The sequence below is a fragment of the Aulonocara stuartgranti genome (assembly GCF_965226115.1).
Source record: "Aulonocara stuartgranti genome assembly, chromosome: 7".
In the NCBI taxonomy this organism is placed as follows: Eukaryota; Metazoa; Chordata; class Actinopteri; order Cichliformes; family Cichlidae; genus Aulonocara; species Aulonocara stuartgranti.
In genome coordinates this window covers 13,228,060-13,246,461 of record NC_138945.1, presented here as the reverse complement: position 1 = coordinate 13,246,461, position 18,402 = coordinate 13,228,060, and the positions used below count along the sequence as shown (strand labels likewise).

General features: G+C 39.1%; 1 protein-coding gene across 4 annotated transcripts in view; it reads left to right on the top strand.

Moving 5' to 3' along the window:
• ttc28 (tetratricopeptide repeat domain 28) overlaps positions 1–18,402 on the top strand; it is a 166,523-nt gene that overhangs the window by 123,968 nt on the left and 24,153 nt on the right. For all 4 annotated transcript variants that reach the window (XM_082540931.1, XM_082540930.1, XM_082540932.1 and 1 more), the window contains 9 exons: positions 10,591–10,787; positions 10,868–11,021; positions 11,105–11,276; positions 11,764–11,932; positions 12,035–12,195; positions 13,495–13,983; positions 15,245–15,437; positions 15,584–15,664; positions 15,808–16,060. In XM_082540931.1, the coding sequence (XP_082397057.1) occupies positions 10,591–10,787; positions 10,868–11,021; positions 11,105–11,276; positions 11,764–11,932; positions 12,035–12,195; positions 13,495–13,983; positions 15,245–15,437; positions 15,584–15,664; positions 15,808–16,060 (1,869 nt within the window). The remainder of the gene's footprint in view (positions 1–10,590; positions 10,788–10,867; positions 11,022–11,104; positions 11,277–11,763; positions 11,933–12,034; positions 12,196–13,494; positions 13,984–15,244; positions 15,438–15,583; positions 15,665–15,807; positions 16,061–18,402) is intronic.

Genomic DNA, 18,402 nt, shown 5'->3' with positions numbered 1-18,402 from the left:
AGGGCCATATTCCAGGAAAAAGAGTTGATAGTGGGAAATTTACACCATAGCTACACTCCAACTGCAAACCCAGCTGAAAACCCTACGACGTAACCTGATGTGCACCTCCCTAGAATTTAAACTACACCTCTCATTAAAATCGCCTGCAAAAATTGGGATTTTCAGCTACTTTTTTGCCATGCATTTTTTTTAAGGTATCAGTGACAGAATAACAATCATCTTCTGAGTTCAAGGAATAATAATCATAGCATCATAGCAGTGTTCACAAATGTCAGGAAGTTAAATGCGAAACAGTTACTATCACTATCAACGTTAACTCAATAAGAAAAAAATCTCTTCTATGGTTGTAAGAGAGCCATGAGTGAAGACTGATATTAGAACAAATTATAGGCTAAATGGTTACACTGAGGGGCATTAAAGAACAGTTTTTATGTAAATCTCAAAAATGAGCACATTAAGCGTTCACTGAACAGTTTATGCCAACATAAAGTGTTCCAAAAGTAGTTTTTTTATTTAATAAATGGTGGAAAATAAATTAACCCTCTGCAAATACCTCCTCTGATCAGACTTTGAAATGCCAAAAAAACTGCAGTCCTACATGAAGCTGGTTCTAAAAAGCAAATCACTCCCATGTTAAAATGCCAAACTTCACAATATTAACAAACACTATGATCTCTTCCAAATATGAGACATTCTGGCTCCAAAAACCAACATGGCAGCAGGAAAAGAAATGAGGCCTTATAACGTAAAGCCCAGAAATCAGAGGATAACTATATAATGGCTTTATCTATCTTTTATATACAGTCTATTAAACTCTGCTCAGGTAATATTGTGCGATTTCCACCACTCTTCTCACTTTATGTCACTGCAGAGCTTTTTTGTAGGCAAATGAGTGAAAATTGCTTTATTTTCTATCTGAAGTAAGTAAAAGGAAAACATGCACACTGCAGTGGTTCAATAGATACTTTGATGTGTGACTATAGGCTACTGCTGAAGTCGCTGACACTCTCCTGACAGATGAGCTTCAGTCTGTGTTTCAGATCAATGATTCACATCATCATTTATGGATGATTACGGTTCTTTGACTCTGAATGCTGACTTGACAACCTTTCACTCTGCTCTCCTCTGATATTTTCTCTCCTCCTTTCCTCTTCTTCTGTTCTTCAATTTCCAACCCTAATTTCTTCCTCTCATTTCATCTTTTGTTTCATAATGATTTCGTCCCCTATTATCTTTTACCTTATTTTGTCTTTACACTCACTACATTTCCCATGTTTTCATTACTTCATTCTTCCTCTTTCTTTTCTTCCTGATTTTACTCCTTCCTCCCTTTCTCTCTGTGCATTCCTTATCTCCTTGCCATTCTTTTTTTCTTCTTCTTGTGTCTCCTGTTTTCTCCTTGCTGTGTTTTTTTTCTCCTGTTTTCTTGGGTTTCATTCTCTGTTTACTCTTAGTCCCCTCTTTTCCAGTCTGACCTTTCCCTCTTATTTTCTTCTTTCCTCACCTTTTTGTTTTCTTCTTATATCTCCTTCCTTCACCTCTTCCTTTCTGTATGAAACATGAAATTTGGAGATTATCTCAACCTAAATTAGACCATATAATACTTGTATTGTATTTTACATAGCAGCACCTTTAAAGTCCAAAAATAACTAAACTAGGCCAGTGTCTGGCTGCCCAGTGGAACTCCTTAGTGATCTATGATGGTACCGTTTAAATCTTAATTACCCTTTTTCTTGTGTTGGTAGCACACCATGCAGTATCTTGTGTTATTGTATATCTGCCTTTGACTGTGACCCAGTCCACAAATCTTTGTCGCTCCTCTCAGGGTAGTCCCATATGAACGGACTCTTGTGGCTCCTCCTGGCTAGGCTAGGTATCACAGTGACTTGATAGTAGGGGTATGATAGTATGATAGCCCCTTTCCTGAAGGCTACAACTGACACCAGTCTGTGTCCACTGCTTGTGAAGCTCTCCCGTGTTACTGAATCAACTTTTACTGACGATGCTCTCAAGCTGTTTCCTGTTGTTTGTGCGCTTTTTCTTGCTATGCTTTTCCCTTCCAGTGAGCCTTCCCTTGGTATGCTTTAATACAGCACTCTGCAGACAGCCTTTCTTGTGGAGAGTGTCAGTGTCTCTACATCTGGTCAACTGTTAAGTCAAGCAGTTTTTCCCACGACTGATTCTGTGTACTGAACTAGAACAAGACATATATGGAAATTATATTTTAATTTCAAATGAAAGATACTTCTTTGCTACTATGGGCCTGAAGATATGGTCCATTACTGTAAGAGTACAGCGCTCATTTAAGGATCCAGAAGATGGTTTCCAGTATACCTCACTCGGTTAAGCAGGTGACCCATGTGCTGTAAGGCTGCTGCAGATGTCAATAAATGCTCCAAACCAGAAAGCAAGAAAAAAAAAAAACGACCCAGAAGACATGTGTGAAGTAATTTCTTTGCCTACTTGAATAATAAATTCTTTATATTTAACTTACTCTCTACAATATTCCAAAATGTATGTGTGTCTCTCTCTCATCTCGAGTTATTTGCTAACTTTAGCTAATAAACATGTATTCTTCTTTATGATGGTCGGACAGAAATAACTGCATATAGTCCATGATATGTAGCTCCTGACCCACAAGTTGCCACACCCAATTTCATTCACTGATGACAGAGCAATTTTTATCCTACTATGGAGAAAGGGGACTGTGGATCACCACTCTTCTCCTTTCTAATCTCTCTATGCTGTCTCAGCTGAATACCTGTCATCAGATCTCAGCTAATTTTCCACACCTCTAATCCTCGCAGCACTGCTGTCTTCACACTGTGTCCCCTCCACGCTGGGGAATCCCACAGAATCTGTAGGAAATCTACAGGCACCCTTACACCTCAGAGAAGTGTGGCTTTAGGTTAGAGGAAGATTGTGCATGTGCTAATGTGCACACCTGTGTTTGTAGAGTTTAGGAGGATGTGTGTAACTGTAACCAGTGATTCTAGCCAGCTCTGCAGGCTTCTCCGTAATCCTCTTAATGCAAGACCCCGATGAACAAGGTCTTCCTTTCTATATCACCAACCTCCTCCTCCTCCTCCTCGCATAACCCGGTTTCTACATATTGTTGCCAGCAGCGTTTATGAGACCTTTTTAAATTCATGTACATTTATATTAACAATGTGACTTCATGTTTGTTTAAAACATTTAAGGTTGTTTGCTAGTTTGACAGAATTATTTTTTATGCAGTTCACACTGAAAGTAATTAGCAAATTAAATAAGGAAGTGTTTTTTTTCACCAAATGTTTATTTTGTTTTCTCTTAGCTTTCATTGTTTTAAAAGTAAATCGTGTGCTATTTGCATTTCCTTCAACCTTTATTGTGAAATCCTTTGCATCGTTAGATTTGAGTGCTATAAGCTAAATCACCACTGATTACCTTTCTGAGTCATGATGATGGTGCTGATGAGATATCAGAGATGAAGATGAGGTGCCGATGAAGTATTGAATTTAGATTTCAAATGCTTTTTTTAATAGTTGCAGTTCTTCTCATTGTATTGTGTAGAGACTGTAGAAGCAAACGGAGTAAACTCAAATGCGTCACATCCATGGTTAAGTCAATGTATGGATTTGAGCTTCACAATCTAAACCCACTTATGACATTTCTAGTCTTTGGATTGGTTTAAACACTATTCTTTACGACCAAATGCCAAGACGTGACCTTTACTTACAATGCACTGTATGTCATTTAAAATTGTGGCATCAGCAAGTTCTCCAAGTCATAACCAGACCTTTTTTTAACCATTACCCCCCCATATATGTTTTTGTTTAGGATAAACAGAGAACAAGAATTTGCAAAAGATGATTGATATGAGAAAAATTATTTGAATTAAAACTCATGAAAACTGTTAATTATATTTTTATAATTATAATAATAATAAATTATAATTATGTGTCAGAAGGTATAATAAATACTAAGAAAATCTGAATTTTATAGCACCATGCTTAAAGGGGGCCCACTATGCTTTCCCTTACACTTAATATGACAAAAGAAGTATTGAAGTAGTAGTTCATTTATTTTATATGTAGCATATTGAATATGTTATATAAGTATTGGGTTCAGTGAGTGTACCAGGAATCCCTGTTAATAATAAATAAATAAATAAATAAATATATAAAAAGAACTCAGACTTCCGACTGCACTGAATGCTCCATTTCTGGCAGTTTTTTGATACTCTTGGCACTGCATGATTTCAAAGTCAGGACGTCATTGTTGGGGCTTGCAGAGTAAAGGAATCAGATCCAGAAATAACAAAGTATGTCTTTTATTCAGACTGGGAAAGTCCACAAATTAACAAAGAACAAAATGAAGAAACATTATGGAATCACTTTTGGATCTAAATATGCAAGAAATAAACTTAAAATATTAACTGAAATTTAATGCAAACCATGAAAACAAAACTAACAATAGAATGTTAAGGCAATCTAAACTGGTAGCCAAAACTCCATAAATGTGAATCCAAAAACTCCCAAGCAACTTTTAAACCAAAACCAGGGACTTTGGCAGTCATAGAAAGAGTATGACTCTGTAACCTTTGGATTTGTGAATTATAGATATGAAATCAGCTTAAAGTGAAAGCATCTGTCTTATGAGAAGTGTAACGTCATGCACAGAAAAAGTCACTCCAGTTTCTTCAAACTCTGTCTCTGTTACGTCCCCTGTTAGATTCAGAAATAAATCCTACTTACAGGTGATCTGCTGCTTTTGTTGTATTTAAGATTGAAATTAACTGCAAGGATGCAAGTTAGGCTGTGGACTTCCACATGGAAGAGTGGGGGTTCCATATTAGCAGCTAAAACTCAAGAGGCTTAGAATAGAGGAGGAGAGAGCTATTTTAAAAGGTGGGTTTTTGTTGTTGTTGTTTTTAGGAACCCTGCCTGCACCCCTATCAAGGATGTGAATCTTTTTTTTAAATGATGATTTAGTCAGTCAATATTTTTAACACAATCTGTAAATCTTGATTTTGGACTGTTAAAGTCACACATTTGAAAAGTGTTTACAGTAAGAAATGTAGAGATAGAGGTGGACATGAGCCAAGGAGTTGGGAAGGATGGCTCACAGTTTACACTCGGTGGATCAGACCCCAGTCATCTCTCTCATTACACAGTCTGACATGAAGACCACATGTGACTTCCTCCATCTGGTGTCTGGATACCCCTCCGTATCCCTTCCTCCCCACTTATAACCCCTTCTCATCTGTTTTCCCAATGTGACTTTATTGTAGAAAAAGCAGATTTTATATAAGGCCTCATTTCAACATTTCTCAGAGCAGTTATAAATTATTCTGGCGCAGTGTAATTATTGTCTTTTGGAAATAGACTTCCTATGGATGGCATTATTAGGATTTCTGTGTGAAAAATTCAGGTTACTCAAACAGTTTAATGAAGGGAATCACAGGATGAATGTAGGTAAAAAGTTTTGCATTATTGTATTAATGCATTAACATGCATTATGTATAATAAAACAGGGTCATGTTTGAACAGTTTAATTCATTTTACAACGTTTATTGCCCATTTTCTAGAATTGTGCTAGCTGTACCCTCTGTCTTGTAGAACATGTACATGTAAATCTTGAAACAGAACTTGACTTTGGCCCATGAATCTCCACCCCAAAACTCCACACCTTTATTCTCACTCTAGCTTGCATTTGAACACTTGCAACCATGACTTTACCTTCTTCAACTGGTATAATGGCAGAAAACCAGTTAACAAAAGTTATTGTTTTAGTTGACCAAATTCACTAGAATATGGAATCTGTATTTCCCTGTATTGTGGTTTGATATGCCAATGCTACTACTAAGCAAGTTCGACACTGTTAGGCTTTCTTTGCGTGAGCTGGTGTGATAAAAATAAAATGCCATAGATACAGTGACAGGTATCATGGTGGTGGTTTTTAACTTTATTAACTAAGGCTTTCTGCTTCAGGATCGGAGATAAAGATCTGACTATTTTTCCACACAAAATAGATCGCCTACACCAATCTGAGGCATTATCAGAGTAATTGTCAAGGTCCTTGGTCAGTGACCCAGTGTTTTGTGTATTATTATTGTTATTCTATGATTTCTTCGTTGTATATGACTTCTAGTGTTCTGATTTCTGTTTTTGTATTCTAATTTTGTTCCGGTGTCCTCGTGTTTAGTATAGGTTTAGTTCTGTGCCCAGTCTGTTTCCTGTTTTACTTTGAAGGACAATGTATTCTGTTTTGCTTCCTCCCAATCTCGTCTTCGTACTTAGTGTCAGCTGTGTCTCCCAGGTGTTTGCCCTTTGCCCAGTTCCTTCTGTATTTAGTATCTGCGTGTGTTCCTGTTTGTCGTTGCATCGTCCCTCATACTTGCCTGTGTGTTCTGTTTCAGGCTCAGTTTCTAGCCTTCCCAGTTTAGTTTCTGTTTTGACTTATGTCAGCAATAAAGCTGAGGTCTTTGAGTTTAATTTTCACATCCACAAGTCTGCATTTAGGTCCTACTTTCCTGCCTGCCGCACACAGACCATGACAGTAATGTGTTATTGAGATATGAGAACAAAGACAGGAAGTTAAGGCCCAGGTGACACACACAGAAGAGCATTTACCAAAATAAAATAAAGTAGAAACAAGGAAGGGCACCTACACACATACAAAACACAGAAACACAAATTAAAAAGAAACACAAGAATACAATGAATACAAGAAACGATATCTGTATAAGTCAAAATAGAGACTATAACACAACATATATTATAAGAACATGGGGAGTTTACTTGTGGACCTCTTCAAAGACCAATTGTTTAAAAAAAGAAGAAGAAAAATTGTCAGATTTGGGCTGTAATGGAAATGTTAACAGCCAGCTTTCACTTTGAATGTAACCTTACTTCTAATCTTACCTTAACCTTGGGGGGGGGGGGGGGTTATTCTACTTTGTACTAATATGCCACTATAGGGAAGGCATAATTATAATTTTTTTCTTTCAATCTCCTTACAATCAGGCTTTTGGCATACATATAAACAGGGGTGCATATAAGTGGTCCGCAGGTGCACATTCGCTGTCAAAATAAAAGACGTGCACCAGATAAGAAGTTGCAACGCATGTTTGCGTACATAAGATTTTCTGGAGGAGGACAGACATTTGTTTAGAACTCTTAAAGATGTTGAAGAAGCAAGCTCCTTTAAGCAATTACTCTGGTGTTCTTCCACCTCCAAAGAAATGTCCAAAGGAGTCCAAACCACAAAAGAAGCGCGTATTCTCAGAAAAGTGGTTGCAGGAGTTGAGCTGGCTTCAAACAAATGATGAACGCACAGAGATGTGGTGCAGAATATGCCGTGAACATCCCACTCTAGCGGACAAAAACAGTGCCTTTTATATGTACGCAAATGCGCGTTGCAACTTCTTATCTGGTGCATATAAATCACACTATATAGCATTAAGAGGGAAGATTACAGCTGTTCTATGTGTGTGTCTTTTGTGTTGAATCTTGATTGAAATGTGCTTGCTGTGATGGAAAGAATAACATAAATCATTCAAGGAAAAGTCATTGCATTGACTTTCATTGTGAGCAATTGTAGGTTTCACGTCTGCATTCAACTTTAAGCAGGACTTTACTGATGAAGGTAGAGCTCAATGTACAATGTGCATGGTTTTTATATGCCAAAGCAAAAATATGCCAATGAAATATGGTAAGATTTAGATTTGTGCAATGTTTGGAATAAAGTCTTACAGAGGAACTCATGTGCTCATTTTCTACTCTGCTCATTTGTTTTTATTATTGGACTCTAAAGTAGTATTCCATGTAGGGATGGGTATTGATAAGATTTTCACGATTCCGATTCCATTTTCAATTCTGTTTAACGATTCGATTCTTAATCGATTCTCTTATTGATTCTTTTAAAAAAAAGGAGAACACTAAGGTCGAATAGCTTAGAGCTTAGATCCACAGCCTACGGCTCTTCAATGGGGGTGTCACAGGGTTCCCGGGAAAAAAAATTGTAAATGTAAAATAATAAGATAAATATTCTTCTGTAGCAATAACAAAGTATAACATAAATTATTCTGTAGCAATTACACAAGAATATCCAGTAATGTCCCTGCCTACAATTAAACACATTCACTTACCGAAAATCGGGCATCTGCTGTGGGAAATGGGTGCAAGCCTTTTACCACAAACTCAGTCACTGCTCGGTGACATTCGTCTATCCTGGCCTGAAAGGAGACGCTACCGGTAGACTGCAGCGAGAACTGCCAGCATCTGAGCCAACCAGACTCCGTCTGTCTCTCTCATCATGGTCACCTAAATGCACAGTAATGGCAGGTTTTGTAATAAGGCAGATCGCGCTAACATAATATGCACTGTTAGTTGATTATTTACCTGCCGCATTAACGGGCAAACGTTACCGCTGCTGCTGGGTTGAGATTCACGAGTCCGGAGCGGAATTAAAAACACAACATTTATTTAAGGTCATCGCGTGTCTTTTGCATATTCGTGGTGTTTCCTCCCTTAAATGAAATATCTACTTTGCAAGTATTGCAAGTTGCCCTGTTGTCATCCGTTCTCGTAAAGTATAACCAAACTTTTGAGCGTTTGAGCCGCCATGTTTCCTGCCAGGTTAATGACGCTCCGCAACGTGGTGACATCATTTGGGGCGACTGGAATTGATAAGGGAATCGTTTGCAAAAATGACAAACAATTCCAAGGAATTGAAACAGTGGGAACCGGTTCTCAACAAGAACCGGTTTTCGATACCCATCCCTAATTCCATGTTTACAAAATTACCATTATTAATCTTATACTGGGCTTTAGTGCAACCCCAAGTTCACCCATTGTGTAAAACAAGCCATTTCAGTTCCCTTGCACCTCCTTTTTAGCCAACGTTCTTTTGACTGGCTGCTCCTCATAAATAAAAACATGAACAGCAAGTGGGCAGGGATTCTGTATGATCCAGGCTCTTTGGCTGTGATTCCAACCAGAGAGCCTGGATTTTCACTCTTATATCATGCAGAATAGAAAAAAACTGTTCAAAACATGGCTCAAAAGAATTAGTTATAGATACACTGATCTCATTATTTGCAATATGTGGCCATATCCACAGTTTGAGTATCCAGCACTGTAGCAGAGTGTATCACAGAAAATGAAGAAAAAAGCAAAGTAGGTACATTTTAAATTGCAAATAACCAGTGTGCACAGTTGTCAGTTAAATGCAGGAGGGTGACAAGTACTATATTTTGGAGTACAGGAAATAACTAGCATAAAATGTAAATTTTCATTCTCCTCTCTTGTGCCCCAAGTTTCTTCCTTAACTATTCTCTCTCCCAACTTTTGTCTGTTCTGGCTCCATAAACTGGGTTGTTGACAGCAAAGACACATCATGACAGAAGAAGTTGGGAAGGCGACTGGGACTTAAGTTTTCCCAGTTCTTTTTCCCTGGACAGAGAGACTGATTTCTGCATATGTTATACTAAAGTTTGAAGAGACACAGCAGCAGATATTATTAGATTTGTTGAATTTCCCACTGTAGCTTTTTAATTATTCACCACTCTGCTCAAAAAGGATTTTTTACAGTTCAAGAAACCATGTGGGCATTTATATTCACCACCATACAGATGCTGCATATTTATAACTCCTAATGTCATTTTGGGAATTTACTCTGTTCATCATGCTCCCTACATGTGCAGTAATTGGTGTTTGATGAATCCTACAAATCCAAACAGCGCTGGATAAACCATTCTACAGAGCTGTGGAGACTTGAGACTTGGAGACCAAAAAAATCACAAAACTGAGGACTTAAACTTCACTTGTCTGACTTCCTTGAGCCTGGACTTTAAAATTCCCCTATGTCCATGGAAGATTTTTCTGGGTTTTATGACCTTGATCCTCCGAGATGTGGGTGATCAACAATAACTGTATGCTTTCAGAATATGTCATTTTTGTTCTTCTTAAAAAAACGTTGCCTCCAGTCTTTGTGGTTTGGTGACAAAGGAAATAATCATTTTAACTAACACACCTAAATATTGATTTTATTGGAACTGGAATTATCAAAGAGTTGTCTGACCACTTCAACATTACAGCTTTTTGCCGTGGTGACCATTTTTGTATACAAAGTCCATTCCTCTTGAAATGGACATTTGGAGGAGTTTAAATGATGGGGCTAGGTATTGTGCTGTTTTAAATGAAACAAGTTAGAAACATAAAATTAAGATAATTCTTGGAAAATCAATCATTAGGATGGACTTGCCAGCCAGAGGCCAGAAATTGAAATGAACTAGCTTTATTTTAATACGAGCATTACCTGATACAGCTTGTAGTTGGCATGCTACAAGACTTCCTAGATTAGATGTATTACCTGGGCGCTTTGCATAGACTTTGTTTGTCCTATTGAAATGTTTTTGTCCATGCCACTTGCTAAAACATATGGTTAGGATTAGTGTTGTGACTAAAGTTGAGAACATGACCGATCACAAGAACGTTCAAATGTTGTATGCTAAAAGAGATTAAACTTGGAGTTTACCTGCATCTTAATGGTTTCCTTGTTAGTTCAATAGTTTGTGTTTTTGCCTCCTCTCATCTCCTATCACAGGCATCATACACCAGATGAAGGGAGAGTATGACACTGCGCTAAAGTTCCACAAAGCCCACCTGTCCTTCGTCCAAGAACTTTGTGATTACGCTGCCCAGGGGAGGGCCTATGGCAACATGGGCAATGCCTACCATGCGCTTGGCATGTACGACCAAGCAGTCCAGTACCACAGACAAGAGCTGCAAATCTCTCTGGAGGTAAATTTTATGACCCTTTTCAAAAAACATGTGGACGATTGTGTGGAAAGCAGAATCACGATGTGTCTTTGTGTTATCAGGTGAACGATCGTCCATCTCAGGCATCCACGCACGGTAACCTTGCTGTGGCCTACCAAGCGCTGGGTGCTCACGACCGAGCTCTCCAGCACTACCTGCACCACCTGACCATTGCACGAGAGATGCGAGACACTCAAAGTGAAGCAAGAGCCTTAGGTAAACCTGTCAAGAGATAAATGCACTTGAGTTGAGTTAAATGAAACATGAAAAATATTGCTCACCGTTATTTTCTTTTGCAGCAAACTTGGGTAACTTTCACAGCTGGAGAGGTGAATATGCTCAGGCCTTGCCCTACTACCAACAGTACCTGGTTTTGGCGCCAGGTTTGCAGGACCTCGAAGCAGAAGGCAAAGTTTGCCATAACCTGGGTTATGCTCACTACTGTCTTGGACAGTACAGAGATGCTGTCAGGTCAGAGACTAAATAAATCTTACAAAACTGAACTTCATATAATGAAAATGACCCCGTTGGCCTTATGTCGAAAAACATGTGTTGTGTTTTCCATACATACATTCATCCATCCATCCACTACTCCTCCACATCGAAAGGAGCCAGCTGAGGAGATTTGGGCATCTGACTTGAATGCCTTCAGGATGCTTCCTGGCCAAGGTTTTCAGGCATGTCTTACCAGGAGAAGGCCCTGGGGCTACATCTCTTGACTAGCCTGGAAAGCTCCCATGTTCCTCAGATGAGCTGGAGGAGGTAGCTGGGGAGAGAGAGGTCTGGGCTTCTCTTCTTAGGCTACAACCCCCGCAACCAGGCCCAGCAGCAGAAAGTGGATGGACGGATGGATGGATGGATGTTAATGAGACTTTAATTTCTCATTTTAAGGATTTGTGCTTTTATATTACATCGAAACAAGATGCACGATAAAAAACAAAAGTTTAAAATTTTCCAGGTATTATGAACAGGATTTGGCCCTGGCTAAGGATCTCCAGGACAAATTAGCACAGGCAAAAGCCTACTGCAACCTTGGTCTGGCCCACAAAGCACTGGGGGAGTACAACAAAGCAGAGGAATGTCAGAGATATCTGCTTTCTTTAGCACAAGCCCTGGACAACACACAGGTCACCTATTAATTATGTTTTCATTTCATAAACCTTGAAATTCTGTCTTTTGCACAAAAAGAGGTTGTTAATCAGTATCTGTGTGATTATATTTGTCAGCAGGCAGTTTTCAGGGCCTTTGGGAATCTCGGTGATGTGTGCGTGTGCCGGGGTGATTTTCCAGGAGCTGTGAAGTTCTACCAGCAGCAATTAACCTTGGCTCAGAAGGTCAACGATCAGAAGATGGAGGCTGATGCCTATTCAGCACTTGGTTCAGTTCACAGGTGATAAACTGGTTAACCAGTGTTTTAACCACACACAAACAGTGCATGTAAAAAATGAACAAATGAATGTGTTGTATTGTTTTAAAACCTAAGTTTAGTAATATAGCCATTCCTGTTTATTGGAGGCAGTCGAAAGTTTGTAGAGCTAAAATATTAACTTACCAGATCAAGCTGCAGAGATTGTGCTTCACAAAAGCAGAAATTTAGCTGCTAATTAATGCTTACATAAAAGAAACAAAAATCTGCACAATATTATTACTATGTACTTTTCAAATGATGTTAAATATTGTTGTGTTATGATCATTTTATCTGCTCCCATATGGAAAAGATATATATAAATCTTATAAATTTTGTATCTGTCTTGTGTGAAACTTGTATGAAAAGCATATAAGAGTGAAAACGGATATAAGATCCCTTGAAAAATTATATAATGAAACTTGTATGTTTTGGATACTTACTAAAACAATGTATGAAAGTAATGAGAAAGTGGCCACTTTCATGAGTAAATCACGTAAGCCTTATATGATTTACTCATGAAAGTGGCCACTTTCATGAGTAATCACATATAAGTTTTTACTATTTCTTTTCCATATGGGCTAAACTATAATCAAATATGAATAATTAATATATTGGGGAAAGCTCAGCTGAGTTTATGGAGGCAAAAGGGACATCGGTTTGAGAATGTATTTATTTACCTTTATAAAGCCACTTGCTTGTAGACCATTTTCTTTGTAATGCCTGCTATTTACTTTGGAGTTACAAAGAAAAAGCCTGTTTCCAAAAACATGTGAGTTTAAAAAGTCTCAGCCAACTGACAAGAGATTCTGTGCCAATTCTCAGCAGTTAATAGAAGTGTTCTGTGCTTTCCACAAATTCCTATGAATAGTAGTTAATTTAAACTTACAGTTCAAGGTGCAGCTTACTAATTAAAACCTCAGTTTTCCCAGAGTTGGTCCATTTAAGCTTGGTACTCCAAGAAATCTTTTATCCACAATAGTTTCCTCTGTCCTTCCCAAAAACAGTACCTTTTTGCATACTGGGCACAGCTGGAAAACTAATTATTAATTTAAACTGTATCTTTCAATAAAGCATATCTTTTAGTATTAACTTATTATTAAGTTATTAACAAAGAGAAGTAACATATAAGCATCCATCCACAGACTGGCTCTAAAAATAATAAACCACATGAAATATCATACTATACAAAGGACACCAGGTGTTGGCTATAACTAATGTGTGACTTGCTCTAGTTCCCTTGATTCATCTTAATTCAGTGTTCTTGCACTTTTTCCCACCTAGGCTTCTCCGCCAGCTGGATACGGCCTTGTCGTTCCACAGCCAGGAGTTGACCATCCGAAAGGATCTAGGTGATCAGCAGGGGGAGTGCCGTGCTCTTGGCCACCTAGCAGCTGTTCATATGGCCTTGGGAGACTATGCTACAACTTTCCAGTGTTATGAGACCCAGCTGGGCCTGGCACAGGGGCTCAGGGATGCCCGTTTGGAGGCACAGGTCCATGGAAACATGGGCATCACCAAGATAAACATGGGATTGTTTGAGGAAGCTATTGGTTATTTTGAGCAGCAGCTGGCCATGCTGCAGCAGCTAAGTGGAACTGAGAGCATGCTAGACAGAGGCAGGGCCTATGGGAACCTGGCAGACTGCTATGATGTTTTGGGAGATTATGAGGAGGCTATACAGTATTATGAGAAGTATCTGGCAGTGGGTCAGAGTCTCAATCATGTCCAGGACCAAGAGAAAGCCTACAGAGGACTTGGCAATGCGCACAGGTAGGTGAAACTAAAATCAAATTGAGAACATAAGAGGTTATGGCTCAGACGATACCCTTCTATACATGCATTTGATAAATTTAATACAGGGCACACTATTAGGGTACTGTGCATCTGCAAGCCACTTTGCAAACCACCTCCAAACCAGCTCTTCTTTTCTTGCTGTATCTTCCTGTTACTGATGCTTGCACTGTTCCAGTCAGAAATAAAAAAGCATTATATGTGATTTAAATAAAAATTCTGTTTCTAGAAACGTACAAGGAGATTGCACTTGCTGTCCTGATACACAGTGTTGTATGAGGGGGCTCATGAGGAGGTGGAGAGTCTAAGTCTGCCATGACCCATAAATCCTAATTGGCCAAATTCATTTGAAATGAGCAAGGCTGAAATAATCTATAGTGTGTTTAATTTAAATATCACTATCAATTCATTTCAGAACTTAATTTTATAATTTCCTGTCTTGTTTTTTTTTGTTGTTGTTTCTATTACTGAAATAAAATTTGCATTTAAATTTTAAAATGATTCTCCATAGACCAACTGCTTCTCTTCCTTCTTTCCTTCTCAGCTAACTCTAGTAAGAGGATAAATAAAATTAGGAAATTTTTCAGGGTTTTGAAGTCTCCCTGGATTTCCCACTAAATGTAGAAATAAATTCAAACCTACAGTGCTGCAGACTTCTGTTTACATCAGCGTAAAAATGTATGTTGTGTTCATTTATGTTCTATCCTATTAGTTAGGATACACCTTTCTAATACAGAATAGCATTCATGCAAGAGTTTTAAATGAGCATTTCTTGCCACAAGCATTTTATACACATTTTAATTAGAGTCATAATAAGAATAAATACAGTCAGAACTCTGCAGCGTATTAAAATCAAAAAGCCTTTTTTCAGACACATATCCCACGGTGGGCAACTCTCATATGATACAACATAAGTAATGCTCACTGACAGAAGAACAAGGCTTACCGTTGGGTTTACTTTATCCAGCTGTTGCTCCTGAGTGTGAATGAAATGGTAATGTAGAGTACAGATTTATAACAAACCTTCGTAGACTTTCTTTCTCTGAGTTTTTCTCTGAGTAGATATAAAGAGAAAAATGTTTTGTTAATATGGACCAGTTTGTCTTCTTTTCTTTAAATGTTGCAGAAACAACAAAAACAGGAGGCCTGCTTTCAAGAACAAGCAAAGTGCAGAAAAAAATGCATTATCATACCAGGTCTTTTTCCTCCCCTTTTTGTTCTCCTCCCTCTCCTACTTCAGGTCCATGGGTAGTCTCCAGCAAGCACTGGTGTGTTTTGAGAAGAGGTTGGTAGTAGCTCATGAGCTAGGTGGTGAAGGAGAAGGTAAGGCTCAGGCTTATGGAGAGCTGGGCACCTTACATAGCCAGCTGGGCAACTATGAGCAGGCCCTCTCTTGTCTGGAGCACCAGCTTAACATTGCACGCATAGCAGGGGTAGGTTTTCACCAGCAAAATGTTCTTGTTTCTGTTTCATATTTTGTTTTGCCCTGCTGAATATGATAATTAATATGGGGAGGGGGGGTATATATTAAAAACACATAATGCCCATAGAATGAGGTAAACTCTGTTTGAACTATCAGGATAAATCCCTGGAGGCAGAGGCAAGCAATGCACTTGGAGGTGTCTATCAGTTGATGGCAGACAACGAGACAGCTCTACAGGTCTGTATCACATTCATCATTGTATGTGCAGAGGATAGCCCCCCTTGTTATGAAATGTCTTTAATTATACTGATTAACAGGGAAAACAGAATTTATCAGTTGTCAAGTCTCTCCTCTAAGCAACCTAATTTTTCCTGCTGTAGTGGCACCAAAGGGCTTTGGATATAGCAGAACAGACTGGATGTGTCAGGGGCCAGGGTCGAGCCTATGGCAACTTGGGACTGACCTACGAAGCTCTAGGGAAGTACGAACGGGCAGTAGTCTTCCAGGAGCAACACCTGAGTGTTGCAGCACAGACCAATGACCTGATAGCAAAGACTATGGCCTATGGAAGCCTGGGGAGGACACATCATGCACTGCAAAACTACGCGCAGGCTGTAATGTATCTACAGGAGGGTAAGACATTAGCTACAACAATTAATAGTGAGCATGATGATATTGCAGTTGCTGTGTTTATGTATGAAAGTTTAAAAAGAACAAACCCCTGGGATCCAAAGATACTGGGTATAGAGGCATGGCAGCTTTGATTCACAGCTGTCCCAAGCAATCAGTGTCATTATATCTCCATTATACCATTTTTCTTGCTTCCAGAAGTATTATTTATAACAGTATAACTTCAGACAAGTATTGCTTGTTTGATGTTCAAATAGTTTAACATTTTAACTTTTATTGGATGTTGCACTGCCTCTATTAAGAGATATAAAATAATATTAATGAAAATGAATTAAAATAGAGAGCAGAGATAACTCTGTATGTAAATAACTCTAAGGGCCTAGTCCTCACAGTCAGTCAGAAACGCCTATGCTTCCCACTTTTTTTTCCACTCACTTTCATGCACATGCTTTCACTCTTGTATATGTTTAGAGGCCACTAGAAATAGGTGTAAATGTGCAAATGATAGTTGATTTCAACATAACCTAAAATAAGTCTTCAGTAACCCCAAGTTGCTCTTTTCTATAAGATTAAATAAGCACAACTGCTTAAAATTAAGGGGGAAATATCACAGCACTGCATGTAAATAACAGACCATGTAAGACCTCTTGGACAGTGTGAAGTAAGCCATTGGTTTCTATATTTGATTTTTAAAGCATAAAGTGAACACCATAAGCAGGTGGAGCAGGCCCCACCAGCGTCCCTTGACCACATGGGGGAGGGAGGCGTCCCCCATGCCGTTCAAGAGGTCAACGCGTGGGAAGGACCCGGTGATTTTCAGAAATAACTCTCTAGTGTTCCCACAATGGCTGATGGTGTGATTTTCATTGGTTGGTAATATATAGAAGTAACATTGATAAGTGTGGTATTTGTCCAAAACTATTTTTTAACTGATAGTCTAGTGTGACGGGAAGAAACGTGATGCACTGAGGACACTTAGAGAGCTGTCACTACTAAACGTCATAGGACTTATAAAGAAAATAGGTCCTGGGAGCACGAAAATTGCTGCCTATGGACACAGCCCCCAATGCTCAGTCCAATTAAGTTACCCACTTTTCTGGTGGATGACAAATCTTAATTGATTAATTGCTCTGTTGCTTTGCTAGATAGGCAGGGTAGTGATAAAACTAGTTACAATCATAGGGTTTAACATATTCCATTAATACTAACAGTAGTCTTTACAGAGTTGTAAAACTTTAATTTAAAGGAAATTTGTGGGGTCTGTGTAACCATCTTTTGTGGTCTTGGGTGTATATTTTAAGGAGACAGAATTATTGGGATCATTATTATTATTATCAGACCAATTGACACTGATTTTCAGTCCAGTTCTTGTCTAATTTGAGATAGTTTTTTCCATATTTCCCTTCCTTAAGAATTGCCTCTTGATAGTTAGCATCCTTTTTTTTTTCTTTTTTTTTTTTGTGTCCCGTTTGGATCTTTAGCCATCAGAATTGTTGTCTTAAGGCCAAGAAAGATGCCAAGCGGATTTATTTTACCAAGTGGATCATCATGGCCTTGCCATATTGGTCCATTTGATTGACCTTTATTATAATTATGAATTTATTTTATTTTCAGTTGCTACAAACGGGACAGACATGACTGGGGGATAGGACAGGGAGAAAGAATGAAAGAAAGAGAGGGAGAGAAAGAAAACCAAAGGGGAGAAGAGACGGTGAGAAGGGGGGGAAGAAAGAAAAAAAAACAAAAAAAACAAACAAAACTCCTGGGTCACCTGTATGGAGAAAAAAAACAGAAGAGAAAGCAAACAACAAAGAGCAACATAATAAAAAAAACAGCACCATCACAATAAACTAGCTAGCAGTAGATATCAGTAGATACTAAATAATAAACGATATTGTGCAGCACGCAAGATAGACAGCGCACAATGTGCTTTGAGGCAGCAGTCAAGAAAGCTGTAGTCCGCGTCTGTGAACACCCATGTGTACACCTGTGTGCACACCTGTGTGGATCAGCATGCTTGCATTCCAAAGGTTTCTCCATGTAACGATCTGCTAGGGAGTGTGGGGAGCCATAGCCCCGTCCTCCAGGGTATGAAGCAGGTATGGAGGAGATCAAAACTCCAGACATCCAGAGGCCCCCAGAACACAAGAGACCAAGGAAGACCAACAGAGGGGCAGCCGCGCCACTGTCCCAGTAAGAGCTGAGGAGAGTCCCAGATGAGGGCTCACTCAGCAGCCACCGAGCAGAAGCCAGGGGGAGTTGCAGTGACGCGCCCGTGAGCTCCGCCGGCAGCCAGCTGTGCCTGAGTGACCGAGCCCCAGGCCGAGAGGCCGGGGGCACCCCAC